At 45.4% G+C, this 21997-nt stretch overlaps 1 protein-coding gene across 4 annotated transcripts in view; it reads left to right on the forward strand.

Moving 5' to 3' along the window:
* Window positions 1-21997, forward strand: part of ELAVL1 (ELAV like RNA binding protein 1) — a 153127-nt gene that overhangs the window by 56067 nt on the left and 75063 nt on the right. For all 4 annotated transcript variants that reach the window (XM_077271711.1, XM_077271715.1, XM_077271719.1 and 1 more), the window contains exon 4: window positions 5789-5942. In XM_077271711.1, coding sequence (XP_077127826.1) covers window positions 5789-5942 — 154 coding nt within the window. The remainder of the gene's footprint in view (window positions 1-5788; window positions 5943-21997) is intronic.

Genomic DNA, 21997 nt, shown 5'->3' on the forward strand with positions numbered 1-21997 from the left:
TTGAAACCTGTTCAGATTATGATTAAAAACATGTTATTGTTTTAGCCTGAACTTTAATTTGTTCTCCTTTAAAATAGTATTTTTCAATAGCTGAACCAAATAAAAAGTAATGGTGGGCACCAAAATGATATACTGTATATGAACTTTACAAGCGCACAAGTCCGTGCAACAAAGTCCCAAGTGCTGTGATAGTGCTGCCGTCAGTCTTTATATTTATTTTTGTTTTCAACGATATTTTACATACCATGGTTTATAATTCTGACGTAGCTAAAGATGTTAACCCCAGATTTGATTGAAAAGTTACATTCATTTCATGTAGAGATTGCTCCGTAATTGTAATGGTTTCACCTTTTGCTCTGCCTTATTGAGTCCTAGAGCTTCCAAAAGTAAATGGTACTTGCCTTTTTAACCCACTCAAAACTGAGGACAGCTTTAAAGACGTTATCCACTACTATTTAACCCCCTTTCGTATGTCCTAACTCTTCCGAACAATCTGTTTTCTGCTATATCTTTATTACCTGCTCTGCTTCTGTGAGCGCTTCCCTGTGGGTGCTATATTCCTGTCATGCAGCCACTGCTACTTCTGATTTGGTACTGGAATTGGACAAACTGAGCAGCCACTCCCCCCCCCCCCCCCCATCCAAAGCCACAGCAGGTACAACCAGACTATAAGACACAGCCCGTTATTTTCCTCCAATTTATTGTAGGAAAAGTGTCTTATAGTCCGAAAAATAGGGTACGGGTATCTATTATAATATATTATTCCTCAACACTTCTAGAAAATAAACATGTAATCTTTAATTTGTTTTCCTACTTTTGCGCTGTAAAAAAACCCAACACTTTTTTGGCAGAGTCGCTTTTAAGCTTTTCTTTTGCATTGCAAACAGTTTAATTGGTTTTATTTTTAAGGTAAATACAACTTTTTAATCACGGATTTATTCAATTTTGTTTTCTTGTAAATCAAGGATGAATAAAAAAGAAATGTGGGACTTACTGTTTTGTTGTTTTTCGTGTGTTCACCATGTGCTATAATTAATATTCTGTAGTCTGATGCAATTACCTGGATGGCTAATTTATAGATTTGCGTCTAATTTTGCAGCACAAAAATCTTTTCACAACATATTGTTTTATTAAAAAGTGTGCCATCCCCAATTTTTTAACAATTGAAAAAATGAAAACTGTTTTAGGGTATGTTTCCACATTCAGGAGGCGCAGCATCAAACACGCAGCGTCCAGATGTTACAGCATAGTGGAGGGGATTTCGTGAAATCCCGTCTCCACTATGCATTAAAAGACGCATGCGGCAGACCCGCGGATACGGACATGCGGCGCGTCTTTTCAGAACGCAGCATGTCCTTACAATGATTAAAACAAGCAAGGACAACGCAGGTGACCTGCCAGTGACCTCAGGTGCAGATTTGGTCAGGATGTAACCTGCATAAAATCCTAACTAAATCCTGATGCAATCCTGAACGTGGACACATACCCTTAGGCTGCTTTCACAATTGCGTAGGGCCGAGCTGCGGAGGGCTGCATAGTTCCTCCGTGAAGCCCCGCCCACTGCCGCACCTCTTCCATTCAGCTCCGCCTACGTTGGCATGCATCCTGCATACCTATTTTTAACATTGGGTATGCAGGCCATGCGAATGTATGCGAATGCCTCCGCATGCGTCTTTTTGACGCTGCGCTGACCGCAATAAAATGCAACATGTTACGTTTGGCGCAGCATCAAAAAGACGCTTGTGGATGCATCCACATACATTTGCATGGCCTGTGTACCCAATGTTAACGATAGGTATGCAGAACGCATGCCGACGTAGGCGGAGATGAATGGAAGGTGAGGCAGTGGGCGGAGCTTAACAGAGGAACTACGCAGCTCAGCCCAGCACAAGTGTGAAACCAGCCTTAATTTTAAAGTTTTGATGTTTAACCACTAGGGGGAGCACCTGCTGAAATTGGCTATGAAAACCTTGTGTGCAACTATCTCACATTATGCCTTCAGTAAGTGTGGGCAGGTCTGCTCTGTGTGTGATGTCACTTCTCTACTTTTGGATGTTTGCAAAAGGATATGGGAGAAGGAAGTTTAGGATCACAGTGAGGAGCCATTTTGTTGACTATAAATTAATACAATATGGTCAAATCGATACTGTCCCTAGATCGACCCATTTGTATCCCCCTTTACTGTCACCAGTCTCAGGTGGTGGTTGACATTAGCCCTGTTAACTCGAGTTTCCTCTTTTCGTCCCATTCAGTGGCAGGTGCTCACCACGAATGAGCAATATTCTGTCACTTCACAGTCAAGGAGGCTCGCTCTCCTGTCTTTCAACTGCTCAATAGACAACTTGAGAATACCCCTTTAATGGAGTGACGTGACTGATATCTCAGGAGTTAACTCATCAGACTAGAATAGAACTACTGCATATATTGACCAGGCACTAGTGGTTGATCTCCTAAGAAACAAGCTATACTCTATGTAAGATGAAATCAGATAAAAATGCAAGTCAAGTAAAAACTTGCTTATTTTCTTGCTACACATTGGGATTGGATCTTAATGGTTGGAATACCTCTTTAAGTTTCACTTTACACTTAAACTCTAAAATATAAATCTCAACCTTTTTTATATTTGCTGTGCAGACATCGTTTCTTGCAGGGGTTGTCCTTTTTTTTTTTTTTAACGTTTTACAATATTTTCAGTCATTTAAAAAACAAGCAAACACTGTAATAGATCTTCCAGTGCCTAGGCTGGCTTTGTTCTTGGTAGTGAGATTCCTGTTTACGCAGGACTATGCGCTGCCAAGGGCGATTTATTCTTTGCTCTGTGCAAAAGATCATTTCACCCAATGAGAAATTATTTACTTGCTATTGGGTGAACTGGAGCATGTAAACACTACAAAATAACAGTAAAACCAGATTTTTATTTTTTTTTTGTTTTGTTTTTTTAAAGAGCTAATGTTTACTAGTACTTCTGTGGAAATGCAACTTAACTGTGCCTTGCCTTCCCCAATTTAAATGGTGTCTTGACCTATGCATCGCTGTAGTGGTGACATTACGTCGACAGTTCTGCTGCCAGTTAGTGAATTGAATGGATCTGCTGAAGTAGCTAAACACACACAGCATTGTACCTGGGAAAGGCAAGGGAGCACGAAGATGTGGCTGGTTTATGGTGAAATTGTTCTTTCCACTTCCAGATTGTAGCCCCAACAGTGTTCACTGGAACCTTCAGTAGTTTAGAAATTCTTCTGTAACCAATTTACATTAATGTGTTTGGCAACAATAAGGTTGCACAGGTCTTGAGACCACTCACTGGTTTTACTCATCATGAGGGGTTCCTTGTGATATTATTTTTACCAAGTGGCATGATTGCCTTATAATTACTGATAGATTTTAGCTGGTGTCATCACTTTCCAAGGATGTTTTCACCTCTTTCTTCATGTGTTCACTTTTTTTTTTCTCATGTGTCCTTTCTCATTATTACACATAACTTTAATTTATGGACATCTGTGGTTTGATTTCTTTGCCTTTGTGGATTGGATGGGTTGTTACAGACATCTGGTGAGAATATCATGTGAAAAACACCTTTTTGAAATATATTTACTTAAAAAATAAGTGACGCATTCAATACATGCCTGCTCCGTCCAAAGCGCTGCCGGCTTTTGTACCCTTGGTGATTCCGCATGTGTTCATTGAACACATGCGGAATCAACGCAACCTATACATAGACTGTGTAATTTGTTTTGCAGAGACTGAGAGTCTCCACATTATAAATAGACATGCTGCGGTCTAGAAAGACGTGCCGCATGTGCGAATACACAGGTCTGCCACCTGCGTCTTTGAACGCATAGTGGAGATGGGATTTCATAAAATCCCCTCCACTATGCTGTAACATCTGGCCGCTGCAGATTGGATGTTGCGGCTGTACGCAGTGTCCAATCCGCAGCGTTTCCTGACCGTGGAAACATACCCTTAAGGTGCACAACTCCAGTCTTCAAGGGCCACCAACAGCGCATGTTTTCAGGATTTTCTTTATATTGCTCATGTTTAATCACCCGCACAGATGATTATTCCAACACCTTGTGCAATGCTAAGGAAATCCTGAGAGCATACCCTATTGGTGGCTCTTGAAGACTGGAGTTGTGCACTCCTGCAAGGGGGTTTAAGAGCTTACTGCATAATGTTTGAACATTGAACTTAAAGGGTGGGGACACTTTCTTCCTTGCTCTACAATGTTCTAGTAACAGCACTTAACATCACATCACTTTCTAATGATATTGAATGATCTGTTCAAAAGCCTTGATTTGTTTAGTGCTGCCCCACTTTTTATCTAACTGTACAGTCTTTAGGTGTTTATATGTGCATTGTTCGAAGGGTATTTCACTAGTCTGGTCCAGCAGCCTCCATTGCTCATCACAATGGAAATTGGCAAATGCGTGGGGTGATACCCTAGGGGATATTAAGGCAGTGTGCACACGTTCTGGATTTTTCATGCATTTTTATAGCGAAAAAACGCAAAAAAAACCCAATAAAACCGCTAAAAAAGCATCCTATTAATAGAATGAATCCAATGAAGAAACAGAAAAGCAGCACTCACCGGTCCTTCCGAGACAGGTATCTTTATTTGTGCATGATAAAACTCTTCACGGCCGGGAGTACAGATAAGTGTGCGGCAAGCCTGACGACGGCCGTTTCGCACCCTCCTGGCGCTTCTACGACTGACCTGTAGAAGCGCCAGGAGGGCGCGAAACGGCCGTCGTCAGGCTTGCCGCACACTTCCTATCTGTACTCCCGGCCGTGAAGAGTTTTATCATGCACAAATAGAGATACCTGTCTCGGAAGGATCGGTGAGTGCTGCTTTTCTGTTTCTTCATTGGATTCATTGGCATGTGTCTTTGGCAGAAGCATCCGGGATCCGGTGGTCGCATTCCTATTGCAGGGGGTCAGGCTCAGCTGTGATAATAGGCGGTAGTGCGGTCTACTGTTTCTCATAGATTGACTTTTCCTATTAATAGAATGCAATCCGCAATTTTTGTGCACATGTTGCGTTTTTTCCGGAAAAAAAAAACGTAAACGCATGTTCATTAATTTTGGGGATTTCCTGATATTTAATGCATTGGGAAGCTCCAGAAAAAAAAGCATGCGGATTTCCTGCGGAAAAAGTCTGGTTTTGTTCAGGAAATTTCTGCAAAGAATCCTGACGTGTGCACATAGCCTAAGGATAATTGGGATATGGTGGAAAAGTCCTTTAAATTGCCTCTAGTCGCAATTCTAGCCATTTTGCATGTTTTCTTTTGGATTTGCCGCTGTTATCAGAAAAGCTGCGCTCTGACTGCTGTTAAGGTAATTTAAAAAAACTTGTAATGCACTGAAGAGTGCACCACATTATTTTAAAGAGTTAGTATTCAACTGAAGAAATTGACGGTACTTATTAACAAATTTCTTCTCTCAGCAATTCTTTTCATCTCTTTCTTTGTTTTTAAACAATTAAAATAAGCAAGATAAGGCCTAATTCAAAAATAGTTTTCACATACCTGTTCTAAAAGTGTTTTTGCTGGTATAGTAAACAGCTGTCAAAATTTTGAGACGTGACCTTCGGTAAAATTGGTGAATTGCCATTTTATTTTTTTTCAGACTGCAGATTTGAACATCATGCTGTGATGAATATGAGTGAATTACTTGGTGGTCTTGTATACCTGTAGATCAGCCTACCTGCTTTTAAATGAATACTGGGAGTCCATAAAATATATGCATTTACAATCACAAAAATGACATTTGTCCTCTCTTTAATTTTGAGGTCTCATTTGCCCGTCCAAGTTCAGAAAATATTAAGGATGCAAACTTGTACATCAGTGGACTTCCAAGAACAATGACACAGAAAGACGTTGAAGATATGTTTTCAGGGTTTGGCCGGATCATCAATTCTCGTGTTCTTGTTGATCAGGCTACTGGTAAGTTGTGTGTGGGTTTCTCCATGTGTACAAATTGTAGATGTTGAAGACTGCATTAATGAAATTTAACTTACTGTTTGTCTCCTCTGCTGTGCCTGATTACTTATGAGCATGATCAAGTATTCCTGAGGGCCGTACATTCCGTGATCATTGATGGACGATATTTTTCCACCTCCAGTTTATAAGTCTTAACAGTGATTAAAACTCCACATCATTGGCATTTTTATCTTTTATATGATGGAGGTTGCTGTTTTTCTAATATTTGCAGTATTTTACAGGGCTGTCACAATTAAAAAAAAAAAAAAGTGTTTTGAATTTATGCTGAAAAGTTTAAACAAATGCGTTGCGGATTTTGATACGTTTTCACAGCGGTTTTGGATGCACGGAATCGCATCAAATCCACAGTGTAGTACAATAACAATGATAGTCAATGGGAATTTGAAAATTGCTGTGCACATGCTGCAGAAAAATTCATGCGGATTCGCGGTGGTTTTTTCCTCGCCGCGTTTCTGCACCCATGACTACATTGAGTAAGGTAAATCCGCACATCAAAAACGCATGACAATCTGCAAGAAATCCACATCAATTCCACATTAAGGGTATGGTGCACACCTTGCAGATTTGGCTGCAGATCCGCAGTGGATTTGACGAATGCAGTGACACACCCACCAGGGCCGTGGGGTACTCAGAACCGTGTCAGACAGTAATTTGGGAAAGTCACGGGGCCGTGACCCAACTCCGTGGCCCTGGCTGTGCCGAAAAATGGGGATTATGTATATGGTATTTAACATGACGCCACCTGTGGTGTTTGGCAACTTATGGTCGACGCTGCTAAAGGAGGCCGCTGGAGTTGATGGTGACGCAGCTGGGATGGTTCTGCTCTCCACAGGTGGAGTAGGGCCCCAGGGCTACCAATTCCGTTTGTCAGGCTTCATGTACCTTGTGGTGCTGGACTCAGGGCACAAGAAATCACTGAATGACACAAGGGCTGTAGTTTTCTTTTCCTTTACTTGATGGTTTATAGTACAGACCGGGGTATTGGTAGCAAATCGTAATGGAGAAGCCGGGCAACCTGGAAGCAATTTTTGGATACACCTGGCCAGGTAGGTACGGAGGCCTTCCTTCTGCGCTGTCCTCCCTTTTTTCTTGCTGCTTAACCGCTCACCCTCCTGCTGCTAACTGTCTTTCCAGTTCACCACCTGACAGCACCATTGGAGGACGTCCTTCTTACCTTCAGTGGGACAGGAACAACAAGTGGATAAAAGGACCCTCCCCACTCCACCCACCAGTGTTTTTCCTGTCCCACTGTGGATAGGAATGGCAAGCTTTTCCTCCGACGGTGCTGTGCAGATGGTGGGGATCGGGGGGCCCAGCCTTTCCCTTCCCTGCCGCAAGATATCTGCGGCTGATACCTGCTATGGGGGGGTCCCTCAGCCTCCCCAGTGTAGCTCTGCTCCTGGGGTCGGGTCTATTTCCTCCGCACAGGGGGCTCTGGGACTGGGTGCCTGTCTGCTGGGGAGTGGAGGCGGCGGTCGCTTCCAGCAGCGACCGATTCCCGGCATGCGGCCGCTTCTTCCTCCAGAGACCGCTTCCAAGCGGTCACTTCCGGGTCCAGCGGCCGCGTCCCTTTCGGTCGCGGCGAGCGCCGGAGCATGGGGATGCCAGCGGCAGCGCCGGCCTCCGGTGAGGCCTCGGAGCACGGTCAGCCGCAGGGATGCGGTAAGGAGGGCAGTATCAACCAGGTAAAACCTATATAAATGTCACATGGGGGTCTTTATACCGCTGGCCATCCTGACAGGGAGCACTCGCTAAATACGGCTAAGTTATCCTCGCTATGGAAGACATAGCCAGACCTGATGGGACTGACCAGCTTCAGGGGCACGTGAGTGGGTTAATCTAAGCCATACCACACTGCTCACCCCTCCCCCTACTTCCCTATCTACTGTAGTATATCTATATATTCTAGGCAGAGCCTCCCATCCCCGCACCTGAAAGAAAAAAAATCCGGGAAAAATAAGTGTCCGATATGTGCTGCTAAATTCCCGGAAATTTGGTGGAAGCCACTATGCAAGTCGTGCACATCTAAGATTGTGGGTGATGAACAGACTGCGTTATTAACAAGTATGAGAACAATGATTCGTCAGGAGGTTCAGGCATCATCTCAAGCCTGAATCTTCCCCAGACGAGTCTAGTCCTTCTTCCGAAGAAGAGAATCTGGAAGAATCAGACCGGGAAGGAAGAGACGAATCATTGGCCGCAGATACTGATGAGCTTCTTCATGCAGTTCGTAACACCATGCAGTTACAGGACACGCCAGAGGAAACCTCGATCCAGGATGAAATGTTTGGCGGTTTGCATGCTAAAGTCACACAAGTTTTTCCAGTCAACAATCATATTCGTTCCATGATTCTGGAAGAATGGCAGGAAGTGGAGAAGAGACTAGTAGTTCCTAGAGACTTAAGACTCCGTTTACCTTATAATCCAGAGGACATTAAAGTGTGGGATGAAGTTCCCAAGATTGATGTTCCGGTGGCAAAGAAGACCTCAATCCCGTTTGAAGACTCCTCCGCCGTAAAGGATCCAATGGATCGCAAAGCAGATGGACTGCTCAGGAGGACTTGGGAATCCTCGGCTGCAATAATACGGGCCAATATAGCTGCAACATCAGTAGCCCGGTCCATGCATTTATGGATAGATGATTTGGAGGAACATCTCAAAGCTAAGACTTCCAGAGATGTTATTCTCAAATCTCTTCCATTACTTAAACTCGCAACAGGCTTTATGGTGGACGCTTCAGCAGAGTCTGTACGCTTCGCCGCCAGAAGGGCTATCTGGCTAAAGACTTGGTCGGGGGATATCCACTCAAAAAATAGGGAATAAAGTATTTGGGCCTATTCTAGATGACATCTTAGAAAAAGCCTCAGATAAAAAGAAGGGGTTCCCTGAGGAGAACACACAAAAATTCCAGCCCTTTCGTAGATCCCAACCTAGTCAGAAGACAGACTACAAAAGGAAAAGGAAATCGGGGAGGTGGTCTTATCCCAAGGGTGGAAAAGGTAGAGACTCCATCCTCCCAAGTACAGGTGCAGGAAAGCCAAATAAATGACATCAAGGTGGGAGGTCGGTTACAGAAATTTCTAGGGGGTTGGCAGAAAATATCTCAAAATCCTTGGATTCTGCAGGTAATTGCTCAGGGGTACAAACTAGAGTTCTCCAACCGTCCCCCAGAAAGATTTTTAGTAACCAGACCCTGTCCGCTCTCAGACTCCTCTATGTGGACAAACATCCAGGAGTTGTTAGGCCATGTGCACACGTTAAGTATTTTTCGCGTTTTTTTCGCGTTTTTTCGCTATAAAAACGCGAAAAAAACGCTTACATATGCCTCCCATTATTTTAAGTGAATTCCGCATTTTTTGTGCAAATGTAGCCTTTTTTTCCGCGAAAAAATCGCATCGCGAAAAAAAAAGCAACATGTTCATTAAAATGCGGAATTGCAGGGGATTCCGCACACCTAGGGGTCCATTGATCTGCTTACTTCCCGCACGGGGCTGTGCCCACGATGCGGGAAGTAAGCAGATTATGTGCGGTTGGTACCCAGGGTGGAGGAGAGGAGACTCTCCTCCACGCACTGGGCACCATATAATTGGTAAAAAAATAAGAATTAAAATAAAAAACAGTCCTATACTCACCCTCGATGTCTTCCCGCCTCCACTGCATGCTGCCGCTTCGGTTCCTGTAGCTGGTGTGCGGTGAAAGACCTTGCCGATGACGTCACTGTCCTGTGATTGGTCGTGAGCGGTCATGTGACCGCTCACGTGACCGTGACGTCACGGAAGGTCCTGTGCGCACACACCAGCTATACGGAACGGACGCCGGTGAGATGTCTGGGTGAGTATAAGCATTTTTTTTATTTTTTTTATTATTTTTAAACATTCTATCTTTTACTATAGATGCTGCATAAGCTGCATCTATAGTAAAAAGTTGGTCACACTTGTCAAACGCTATGTTTGACAAGTGTGACCAACCTGTCAGTCAGTTTTCCAAGCGATGCTACAGATCGCTTGGAAAACTTTAGCATTCTGCAAGCTAATTACACTTGCAGAATGCTAAAAAAACGCGAAAAAAACGGAAAAAAAAAGCAAAAAAAAAAATGCGGATTTCTTGCAGAAAATTTCCGGTTTTCTTCAGGAAATTTCTGCAAGAAATCCGCAACGTGTGCACATACCCTTAGAGTTAGAGGCAATCATGCCAGTACCCATCTCAGAAAGAGGCAAGGGCCATTATTCTCACTTTTTCTCAATAAAAAAACCTTCGGTGAGACTCCTGAACGATCATAAATTTAAAACCCTTGAACAAGTGGGTCAGGAACAAGTGGGTCAGATACAAAAGATTCAGGATGGAATCTATAAGGTCCACAACGCCTCTCATAGACAAAGACATGGTGATGTGCACCTTAGATCTAAGCAATGCATACTACCATGTCCCAATACACGCTTCCTACCAGAAGTTTCTGAGATTTGCCCTTATGAGCAAAGGAGTAATGTATCACTTCCAGTACAGATGTCTCCCCTTCGGCCTTGCTTCAGCGCCCAGAATTTTTACCAAACTAATGTCGGAGGTAGTAGCCTATCTAAGGAACCAGAATATTGCCATATCTGGACGACTTTTTGGTAATGGCAAGGTCGGAGAGACTTCTCAAGATAGACTGCAGCTTCACACACTCCATTCTACAGGACCTGGGGTGGATTGTGAATTGGAAAAAATCATGACTGGTCCCAAATTCCAGAATGAAATTTTTGGGGGTCATATTAGACTTCAACGCCAGAACATCTTTTTTACCAGAAGACAGACAGACAAGGCCTTGATCAGGCACATACACCAATCCAGAAGAATTACCCCCTCCATAAGAAAGGCAATGAGAATTCTGGGCCTAATGACGGCATGTATACCCTGTGTGAAGTGGAGCCAATTCCACTCGTGAGGGCTACAGAAAGAGGTTTTGAAATCTTGGGACAGGACTCTCTGGACAAGAAGATGATTGTTTCTCTGTCAGGAAAGAAATCCCTAAACTGGTGGACCACACCGAAAAACCTAAAAGTGGGGGTTCCATGGGTCCTCCACAGACGCCAGTCAATTCGGATGGGGCGGACATATAGAAAGGACATACTACCAGGGAGAATGGAGTCCTCAGATTGCCGCAAGGTCGTCAAATTTCAGAGAGCTGTATGCGATCTGTAAGGTGCTATACCACGCCCAGTCACAGGTCAGTGACAGACATGTAAGAATACTGTCTGACAATGTGACAGCAGTGGCATTTCTAAGACACCAAGGAGGTCCGAAACATCCACCGCTGCAATACTTGCAGACCAGATCTTCAGATGGGCAGAGAAATCTGTCAAATCAATCTCGGCAGTTCACCTGGAAGGCGCCAAAAATCAAGTAGCAGACTACTTGAGCCAGTACATCCAGGAGAATGGGAACTAAACCCAGGAATATTCAGCAGTCTGTGCCAGCAGTGGGTAACACCTCAGGGGAATCTTTTTGCCACCAGGTCAAATGCAAAAACCAGAGCATTTTTTTCTCTCAATCCTCTAGATGGAGCCACAGGAGTAGACGCCTTGTCTCAGTATTGGGGAGAAGGTCTCCTGTACGCATTTCCGCCTCTTCCTCTGATACTGAAGACACTCAGGAAGATACGGGATGAGAGAGCAACCGTAATTCTGGTGGTTCCTTTTTGGCCAAAAAGAAGCTGGTTCTCTCTACTATCCAGAATGTCAACAGAGAAACCAATCTTACTACCGAACAGGCAAGACCTTCTACTACAGGGGCCGGTGTTCCACAAAGACCCAGAATCTCTACACCGATCTGCTTGGATCCTGAACGGCGAACCCTAAGATCCAGAGGCCTGTCAGAGGATGTCCTTGCCAAACTCCAGGCAAGCAGAAAGCCGGTGACTTCAGCGATTTATAATAAGATCTGGAAGCGTTATTGTTCCTTTCTGGGAGAGGTTCCTGTGGATACCTCAAAACCCTACATTCCCAGAATCCTCGATTTCCTGCAACTCTGCTTTTGAGAAAGGCCTCCGGCCTAGTACTTTAAAAGTACAGATTGCAGCACTTAGTGTCTTTTTTTGATATGTCACTAGCCTCTCACCCTTGGATAGCAAGATTTTCCAGGGCCACGCAGAGAATGAGACCACTTGTAAGAAAATCAACTCCTTGGGACCTAAACTTGGTCCTTAATGCCCTGTGTAAAGGCCCCGTCTCACATAGCGAGATCGCTAGCGAGATCGCTGCTGAGTCACAAGTTTTGTGACGCAACAGCGACCTCCATAGCGATCTCGCTATGTGTGACACGTACCAGCGATCAGGCCCCTGCTGCGAGATCGCTGGTCGTGTCGGAATGGCCTGGACCTTTTTTTGGTCGTTGAGGCCCCGCTGACATCGCTGAATCGGTGTGTGTGACACCGATCCAGCGATGTCTTCACTGGTAACCAGGGTAAACATCGGGTTACTAAGCGCAGGGCCGCGCTTAGTAACCCGATGTTTACCCTGGTTACCAGCGTAAATGTAAAAAAAAAAAAAAACAGTACATACTCGCCTTTCGGTGTCCAGGTCCCCTGCCGTCTGCTTCCTGCTCTCACTGACTGCCGGCCGTACAGTGAGAAGTGAGAGCACAGCAGTGACGTCACCGCTGCGCTCTGCTCTCACTGTACGGCCGGATCTCAGTCAGAGCAGGAAGCAGACGGCAAGGGACCTGGACACCGAAAGGCGAGTATGTACTGTTTGTTTTTTTTGGTAACCAGGGTAAACATCGGGTTACTAAGCGCGGCCCTGCGCTTAGTAACCCGATGTTTACCCTGGTTACCCGGGTGCTGCAGGGGGACTTCGGCATCGTTGAAGACAGTTTCAACGATGCCGAAGTCGTTCCCCTGATCGTTGGTCGCTGGAGAGCGGTCTGTGTGACAGCTCCCCAGCGACCACACAGCGACTTACCAACGATCACGGCCAGGTCGTATCGCTGGTCGTGATCGTTGGTAAATCGCTATGTGAGACGGGGCCTTAAAACCCCGTACTTGTTATCAGAAGATATGGGAATAGCCAATCTCTCCTTTAAAACTGCCTTCCTGATTGCCATCACGTCAGCTAAAAGATTGGGGGAGATGCAGGCTCTATCCACTCAGGACCCATATCTTCAGATCTTTGACGACAGGATAGTCTTAAGACTTAACCCAGCCTTCCTCCCCAAGGTAGTGTCCTCAACAAATATAAATCAGGAGATAATCCTTCCCTCATTCTGCCAACACCCTAGAAACACCAAAGAAGGGGTCTACCATAACCTTGACGTTAGGGAGACTGTTCTAAAATACCTGGGGGTGACGGAAGGTTGGAGACGGGACACTAACTTGTACATACAGTACTGGGGTCCAAATAGAGGTTGTGAGGCAGCAAAATCAACCATTGCTAGGTGGATCAAAACCATGATAAACCTAGCATATACAGACCAAGGGAAAGATCCCCCGGATATTCTTAGAGCCCATTCAACTCGAGCTATCTCTGCATCATGGACGGAGAAGGGGGGAGCCTCAGCAGAGCAAATTTGTAGGGCGGTGAATTGGACCAGTCTTTCTACCTTTTGCTAGACACTAAATTAGAGGTCTCATCAGATCAGTTAGCTTTTGGTAGAAAAGTATTACTTGCAGTAGTCCCACCCTAGTTTACCATCCTTTGGTATTTCTCCAATGGTGCTGTCAAGTGGTGAACTGGAAAACGGTAATTAGACCTACCGGTAATTGTATTTCCAGGAATCCATCCTGACAGCACTACTAGTTCCCTCCCACTGCAAGTTTATACTATTGACTAATGTAATGTAACATTGGTGTATAACTGTTAATAAACTCTCTTTTTTTGCATCCATCCAGATGTGGTACTTAGAAAATCACTAATGGGTGGAGTGGGGAGGGTCCTTTTAACTGCTTGTTGTTTCTGTCCCACTGAGGGTAAGAAGGACGTCCTCCAATGGTGCTGTCAGTATGGATTCCTGGAAATACAATTACCGGTAGGTCTAATTACTGTTTTCTCAGTTTTTAAAAACTAACCGTTGCCCCCATGGCAGGCAGCTCGAGCCTATCACAGATGCTGCTCCTTTGTGTCGGCTCCAGGCTCTGGTATGCTGCTGTGCTGCCGGGTATTAGATTGGGCCAGGAGTGAAGTCCCCTGCCCTCCGGATTTAGCTTCCGGGACTTCACTACCCACCCAACCACGGACTCCGGTATCTGGTTCCTAGCGCTCAGCTCTGGGGCGAGTTTAATCACAGCTCCACTCCCCAGGTTCTGCTCTACTTCTCTCCTACTGACACCTGGTAAGGGGACCCCTCCTTGCTTCCAGGCATGACATTACTCCCTGTGAGGGAGGCAATGCCACTGTGGCAACCGGACTCCTAGGGTGCCACAGCAGGAACCGGCGATGCGGCTAACAGCGTGTCCGCTATTAAAGAGGAATATTCACTGCTGTCTGCGCCCATAGTACTTCCCACCTCTTGGCACAGGCTTTATTGCGTAGATGTGGGCAGGACTATGGGTGTGGGGAGCAGTGAATATGCATCTCTCTTTAGCAACGGCCATAAGGCTTAGCCGCAGCAGCTGCCTCCTGTGGTCCGTTTTTTTGCCCCTGCCGTTCCCCCACCTCCTCATCCACAGCCACAGCAGTTACATCCGGACTATAAGACGCACCCTACAAATTTTTGGAGCAAAAAGTGGCCCTCAGTTCGAAAAATACTGTAATTGGGGTATGACATTTTTATTTGTTGGTGTGTAGATAGGTGAACCCGAACAGTAAAATTCAGCATCCGTCCCGAATACCTACTATTCGGGCACAGACACGAACACTGACTTCACCAGGAAAGTCCGTGTTACTGTTCAGGCTAGGTCCCTTGAACACAGTGTGCTTTGTCACGCTGTAATATGCATGACTGTGCGGCAAACACTGCTTCTGATCGGCGGTAAAATCACCGCCGGTCAGACAGCCGTGGTCCCCACGCTGTCAAATAACAGCTTGAGCGTGCCGCTGTTATCGAATGTATAGTTTACCTCTGGTCACTGGCGTCAGCTGATGGGACTACTGCTCCCATCAGCGGACGCCGGTTGACGCTAGTAACAGCGAGAGCAGGAGTGTCTGATGGGAGTATTCAGCCTGTGCCCACGCTGTAAATAAATAATTTGAAAAAAAAAAATGAGTTCCCTTGTATTTTTGATAACCAGCTAGGCAAAACTCAAGGCTGGTTATCAAGAGTAGAGGGGTCCCCACTCCGATTTTTTTTTAAAAAACGATTAAAGAAAAATAAAAATTTTAATATACACACACACACACACACACACACACACACACACACACACACACACACACACACACACACACACACACACACACACACACACACACACACACCTGACCCAAAGTTTGGACACACCTTCTCATTTAAAGATTTTTCTGTATTTTCTGTACTATGAAAATTGTACATTCACATTGAAGGCATCAAAACTATGAATTAACACATGTGGAATTATTATACTTATCAAAAAAGTGTGAAGCAACTGAAATTGTCTTATATTATAGGTTCTTCAAAGTAGTCACCTTTTGCTTTGATGACTGCTTTGCACACTCTTGGCATTCTCTTGATGAGCTTCAAGAGCTAGTCACCGGGAACTGTTTTCACTTCACAGGTGTGCCCTGTCAGGTTTAATAAGTGTGATTTCTTGCCTGATAAATGGGGTTGAGACCATCAGTTGTGTGGTGCAGAAGTCTGGTGGATACACAGCTGATAGTCCTACTGAATAGACTGTTAGAATTTGTATTATGGCAAGAAAAAAGCCGCTTAGTAAAGAAAAACGAGTGTCCATCATTACTTTAAGAAATGAAGGTCAGTCAGTCCGAAAAATTGGGAAGACTTTGAAAGTGTCCCCAAGTGCAGTGGCAAAAACCATCAAGCGCTACAAAGAAACTGTCTCACATGAGGACCACCCCAGGAAAGGAAGACCAAGAGTCACCTCTGCTTCTGAGGATGTTTATCCGAGTTACCACCCTCAGAAATCGCAGGTTAACAGCAGCTCAGATTAGAGAGCAGGTCAATTCCACACAGAGTTCTAGCAGCAGACACATCTCTACAACAACTGTTAAGAGGAGACTTTGTGCAGTAAGCCTTCATGGTAAAATAGCTGCTAGGAAACCACTGCTAAGGACAGGCAACAAGCAGAAGACTTGTTTGGGCTAAAGAACACAAGCAATGTACATGAGACCAGTGGAAATCTGTGCTTTGGTCTGATGAGTCCAAATTTGAGATCTTTGGTTCCAACCACCGTGTCTTTGTGCGACGCAGAAAAGGTGAACGGATGGACTCTACATGCCTGGTTCCCACCTTGAAGCATGGAGGAGGAGGTGTGATGGTGTGGGGGTGCTTTGCTGGTGACACTGTTGGGGATTTATTCAAAATTGAAGGCATACTGAACCAGCATGGCTACCACAGCATCTTGCAGCGGCATGCTATTCCATCCGGTTTGCGTTTAGTTGGACCATCATTTATTTTTCATCAGGACAATGACCCCAAACACACCTCCAGGCTGTGTAAGGGCTATTTGACCAAGAAGGAGAGTGATGGGGTTCTGCGCCAGATGACCTGGCCTCCATAGTCGCCAGACCTGAACCCAATCGAGATGGTTTGGGGTGAGCTGGACCACAGAGTGAAGGCAAAAGGGCCAACAAGTGGTAAGCATCTCTGGGAACTCCTTCAAGATTGTTGGAAGACCATTCCCGGTGACTACCTCTTGAAGCTCATCAAGAGAATGCCAGGAGTGTGCAAAGCGGTCATCAAAGCAAAAAGTGGCTACTTTGAAGAACCTAGAATATAAGACAAATTTTCAGTTGTTTCACTTTTTTGTTAAGTATATAATTCCACATGTGTTCATTCATAGTTTTGATGCCTTCAGTGTGAATGTACAATTTTCATAGTCATGAAAATACAGAAAAATCTTTAAATGAGAAGGTGTGTCCAAACTTTTGGTCTGTACTGTGTATGTATATATAATTAATATTTGTGGGGATGTCACCTTTATATTGTCCGGTGACATCAAGCCCACGGATTAGTAATGAAGAAGCGTCTGTAGACATCTATCCATTACTAATCCTATAGTTATTTGGTAATTGAAGATACAGCCTGAATAAAGTCCTTTTTCCAGGACTTCCCCCTGACAGCACGCTGGAGGACGTCCTCCTCCTTGCAGGGACAGGAAATACAACACGAGAGGTTAAAAGGTCCCACTCCACCCCCTTTCCTTCAGTGTTTTTCCTGTCCCTGCATGGAGGGACACACGAGAGCAGAGCAGCGTGGAGCAGCGCAGAAACTTACCATTCCGGAGGGCCCGGGGGATCGTGCGGCGGTGCCAATATCTTTCCCCCGCGACGGTGGCCCGAGGCAGAAACTCCCCGGTGGGGAGTCCCTCTGCCTAGAGACCAGTCGAGCGGACGAGCTCCAGGGTGAGAGCCGCTTCCTCCCGGTGGGAGGCTCTCGGCTCGGGCGCCAGGCCAGCAAGAGGCGCCACATGTCAGGTGATCCGGCAGCGGTTTGCGTTCCACGAGGTGGAACGCGGAAGTAGGTCGTACAGCACTTCCGGTGACGTCTCGAGGTAAGGTGACGTCACATCCGGGGGGAGGCGATGCACTCGGCGTGCGTTCCACTGGGTGGAACGCGGAAGTATGCGTACATAAACCCGGAGGTACTGCAATAGCGCGCCCTGCTTTCCTCTGTATGAAGGAGGATAAGGCGCAAGATTTGTTTGTGGTGACGGCAGGACACGATACAGCGCATAGTCTGGGCCAGCCAGCATATTGAACCGCATCTGATGCCGGAGACTAAGGGTGAGCGCAGCAGAAGCTGCTATATCCTTTATTTGATTAAGAGATTACACACTTACCCTGTGTATTCCTCAACAGAAGATATGGAGGTCAGAAGTGAGGAGGCAGGGGTAAGTGCGCAGGGCGCAGAATGACGTTATTTTTTGCACATACACTGAGCAATGCCTATTCTTATATTTAAGGATAAGGAGGCTACACATAATCCCCTCCCTCTGACAAAGAAGACGGGAAAAGCATCTTCAAAGTCTAAGAGGTGTTCTGTGTGTAATACGAAGCTTCCAGAGACATATAATAAAGCTCTCTGCAGCTCGTGTATCTCTAAGATCGTCAGAGAGGAACAACCTTCTTTATTGTCGGAAATGAGGAGCCTAATCCGAGAGGAGGTCCAGAACTCCCTGGCCTCAATGTCTCAAAGCGGTCGGTCCAGTCCAGGCCCGGCACGGAAGAGACCCAGAAGTGAGGCAGCGCAGGAGGATCGGTACGATTCTTCAGAAGAAGAATTGGAGTTTAGAGATTCAGATCAAGAAGAAGGAGAATTGCCTAAGGAAGAACAAGAGCAAGGAAGAAAGTATTATTTCCCAGTGGAAGACACGGAGCAGCTGGTTCAAGCGGTAAGAGAGACGATGCAGATAAAGGAAGAACCACGGCTGAAATCGAGACAAGACCAGATGTTTGGAGGGCTCACGCATCAAGAAAAGACGGTTTTCCCCGTGAGCGAACACATTCGTCGGATGATAGCCCAAGAATGGAAGGATGCGGAGCGTAGGTTGGTGATGTCGCGTGAGTTTAAAGGTCGTCTACCGTTTAACCCTGAAGAAATCAAGACTTGGGAAGAAATTCCGAAAGTAGATGTGCCCATAGCCAAGGTTACAAAGAAGACTTCCATCCCTTTTGAAGATTCCTCAAGTCTCAAGGACGCAATGGATCGGAAAGCAGATATCCTATTACGTCGAGCTTGGGAAACCTCGGCAGCTCTGATTAAGACTAACATCGCGGCTACGTCAGTAGCAAGGTCCATGTTCCTGTGGATGGAACAATTAGAAGAACATTTGATTAACAAGACTCCGCGGGCAGATATAATTGCCTCCCTGCCTATCATAAAGTCAGCTACGGCTTTCATGGCAGATACTTCGGCTGAGTCCGTTAGATTTGCAGCCAGAAATAGTTCTTTGTCAAATGCGACCCGTAGGGCTATTTGGCTTAGATCTTGGTCGGGGGATAACGCATCAAAAAATAAATTATGTGCCATTCCATTTATGGGGTCCAAAATTTTTGGTCAGGCTCTGGATGATATTTTAGAATCTGCATCAGATACTAAAAAAGGATTCCCGGAGGAAAAACCCAGGAAGTTTCAGCCTTTTCGGAAAAGGCCCTTTCCTCCTCCCCCCCGCAGGCAGCCTGAGTATAGAGAACAATGGAGACCCAGCAGGGGGTCCTTCATGGGTTCCTTTACTCAAAACAGAAAAGGAAGGAGTTCCCTTTTTAGTTCAAGCTATAGACAAAGAAGGCAATGACGCCATAGGGATAGGCGGGAGATTAAGTCTGTTTCTAGATTCTTGGAGTCTGATCTCAGACAACAGATATGTCCTCGGTATTATTGCAGACGGTTACAAAATAGAACTAATATCCCGCGTACCACAGAGGTGTATCGCACCAACCGTTGTAACCACAAACTCCCCTATGTACTCAGACCTGCAAAAGCTATTCAGCTCCCAGGTCATAGTTCGGGTTCCCGCTCCAGAAATAGGTTCAGGTCACTATTCGTCTCTTTTTTTCAATCCCAAAATTATCAGGAGAATCCCGAACGATAATAAATTTAAAACCTCTAAACATGTACGTAAAGTACAAAAGATTCAGGATGGAGTCTATAAAATGAACGATCCATCTGATAAACAAAGACTCGGTGATGTGCACTCTCGACCTGAAGAGTGCATATTATCAGGTTCCAATACATCCTTCTTCTCGGGACCTACTGAGGTTCTCGGTGAAATTTCCGGACCAAACCTGCCACTTCCAATTTCAATGCCTTCCCTTCGGCCTAGCATCGCCTCCAAGGATTTTCACGAAGTTGATAGCAGAGGTGGTGGCTTACCTAAGAAACCAAGGCATAACGATAATTCCATACTTAGACGATTTTCTCGTGGTGGCAAGAACAGAAGATATTCTGCTAAATCACAGAGATCGAGTCATAACGGTTTTGGAACACCTAGGTTGGGTGGTAAACCGGGAAAAGTCTCATCTAAGGCCCGAATCCCGAAAAATATTTCTAGGAGTACTCCTGGACTCTACGGCCAGACAATCCTTTTTGCCAGAAGTCAAGCGGCTTTCAATGAAGAAGATGGTGCTAGAATTCCTAAAGGGTCCGGTTACAGTAAGATCTGCCATGAAAATGTTGGGGAAGATGACAGCTTGCATCCCTTGTGTCAGGTGGGCTCAGGCACACTCAAGACCACTACAGGAACAAGTTCTCAAAATATGGTACCGTCATCGTTCATCCCTGGACAAAAGGCTTCGTCTATCAATAGACGTAAGAAGATCTCTACAATGGTGGACCCGAGACTACAACCTAAAAGTAGGTGTTCCGTGGATCGCAACCCCCTGCGTGGTTATCACCACGGACGCAAGTCAGTGGGGATGGGGAGCTCACTTGGAAGGAAAGTTCTTTCAGGGAGAATGGCCAATGAAAATCAGTCGGATGTCATCAAACTACAGAGAATTGTACGCAGTCTGGGAGGCCCTCAGAAGAAATCGTCCCCGCCTAAGAAACAGACACGTAAAAATCCTATCGGACAATGTGACAACAGTATCCTTTTTGAGACACCAAGGAGGTTCCAGACACAAGGCTCTTCAAGATCTAGCTCAAAGGATTTTTGCTTGGTCAGAAAACACGATCCTGTCAATAACAGCGGTACATCTAGAGGGATCTCAAAACATTCTGGCCGATTACCTAAGCAGAAAAAAGGTGTCTCCACCAGAATGGGAATTAAATCAAAGCATTTTTCAAATACTATGCCACCGTTGGGGAACTCCTGGCATAGACTTGTTCGCTACAAGGAAAAACTCGAAGGTGCCAAGATTTTATTCCCTCAATCCTTCAGACATCCCGGAAGCAGTCGACGCACTGAGTCAGAGGTGGGACGAACCTCTATCTTATGCGTTCCCTCCAATAGCACTTATCCCAGTAGTGCTCAGGAAGATTCAAGAGGATCAAGCAACAGTGATAACAATAGTACCATACTGGCCAAAAAGAAGCTGGTTCCCATTGTTAGGAGCCATGATGTTGGAAAACCCTATCAGACTCCCGTTATGGAAGGACATCATTTATCAGGGACCGGTGTTACACCAAGATCCAGGGAGATTACATCTATCAGCATGGATCCTGAGAGGGACATGTTAAAGGCCAGAGGTCTGTCGGACAAAGTAATTTCAACCATCCAGGCTAGTAGAAAGCCTGTTACTGTGGCCATCTATCACAAGATTTGGAAGAAGTTTTGTACAGAAAGTGGCAGGTCGGCCGGGATACCGGGAGCCTTGGATGTTCCTCGAGTTTTGAATTTTCTACAGTCTGGCTTCGACATGGGGCTTAGGCCAAGTACTCTTAAAGTTCAGATTTCGGCACTCAGTACTTTCCTAGATTATCCATTGGCTTCTCACCCGTGGATAATTAGATTCGTGAAGGCCATCCAGAGATTACGTCCTACCTTGAGGCAGCTAGTTCCTTCTTGGGACTTAAATTTAGTTCTTAGGGCTCTGTGTAAAGATCCCTATACTCTTAGAGAACATATGCCTATTTCAGTACGTACCTGGAAGACGGCCTTCTTGGTAGCCATTACAACAGCTAAGCGTGTAGGCGAGATTCAAGCCCTTTCAATTAAAGATCCTTACCTTCAGGTCCGGGAAGACCATATAATTCTAAAATTAGATCCATCTTTTGTCCCCAAAGTAGCCTCGTTAAAAAATCGAGACCAGGAAATAATTTTACCTTCCTTTTGTGACAACCCTTCTAATGAAAAGGAACGGGCATTACACTCCCTGGATGTTAGACAGGCAGTTTTAGACTATCTGGAAGCCACTAGTTCCTGGAGGAAGGATTCTAATCTGTTTATTTTATTTGGGGGCAGAAATAGAGGTAAAAAAGCTTCCAAGACC

Source organism: Ranitomeya variabilis, chromosome 1 (assembly GCF_051348905.1).
Source record: "Ranitomeya variabilis isolate aRanVar5 chromosome 1, aRanVar5.hap1, whole genome shotgun sequence".
In the NCBI taxonomy this organism is placed as follows: domain Eukaryota; kingdom Metazoa; phylum Chordata; class Amphibia; order Anura; family Dendrobatidae; genus Ranitomeya; species Ranitomeya variabilis.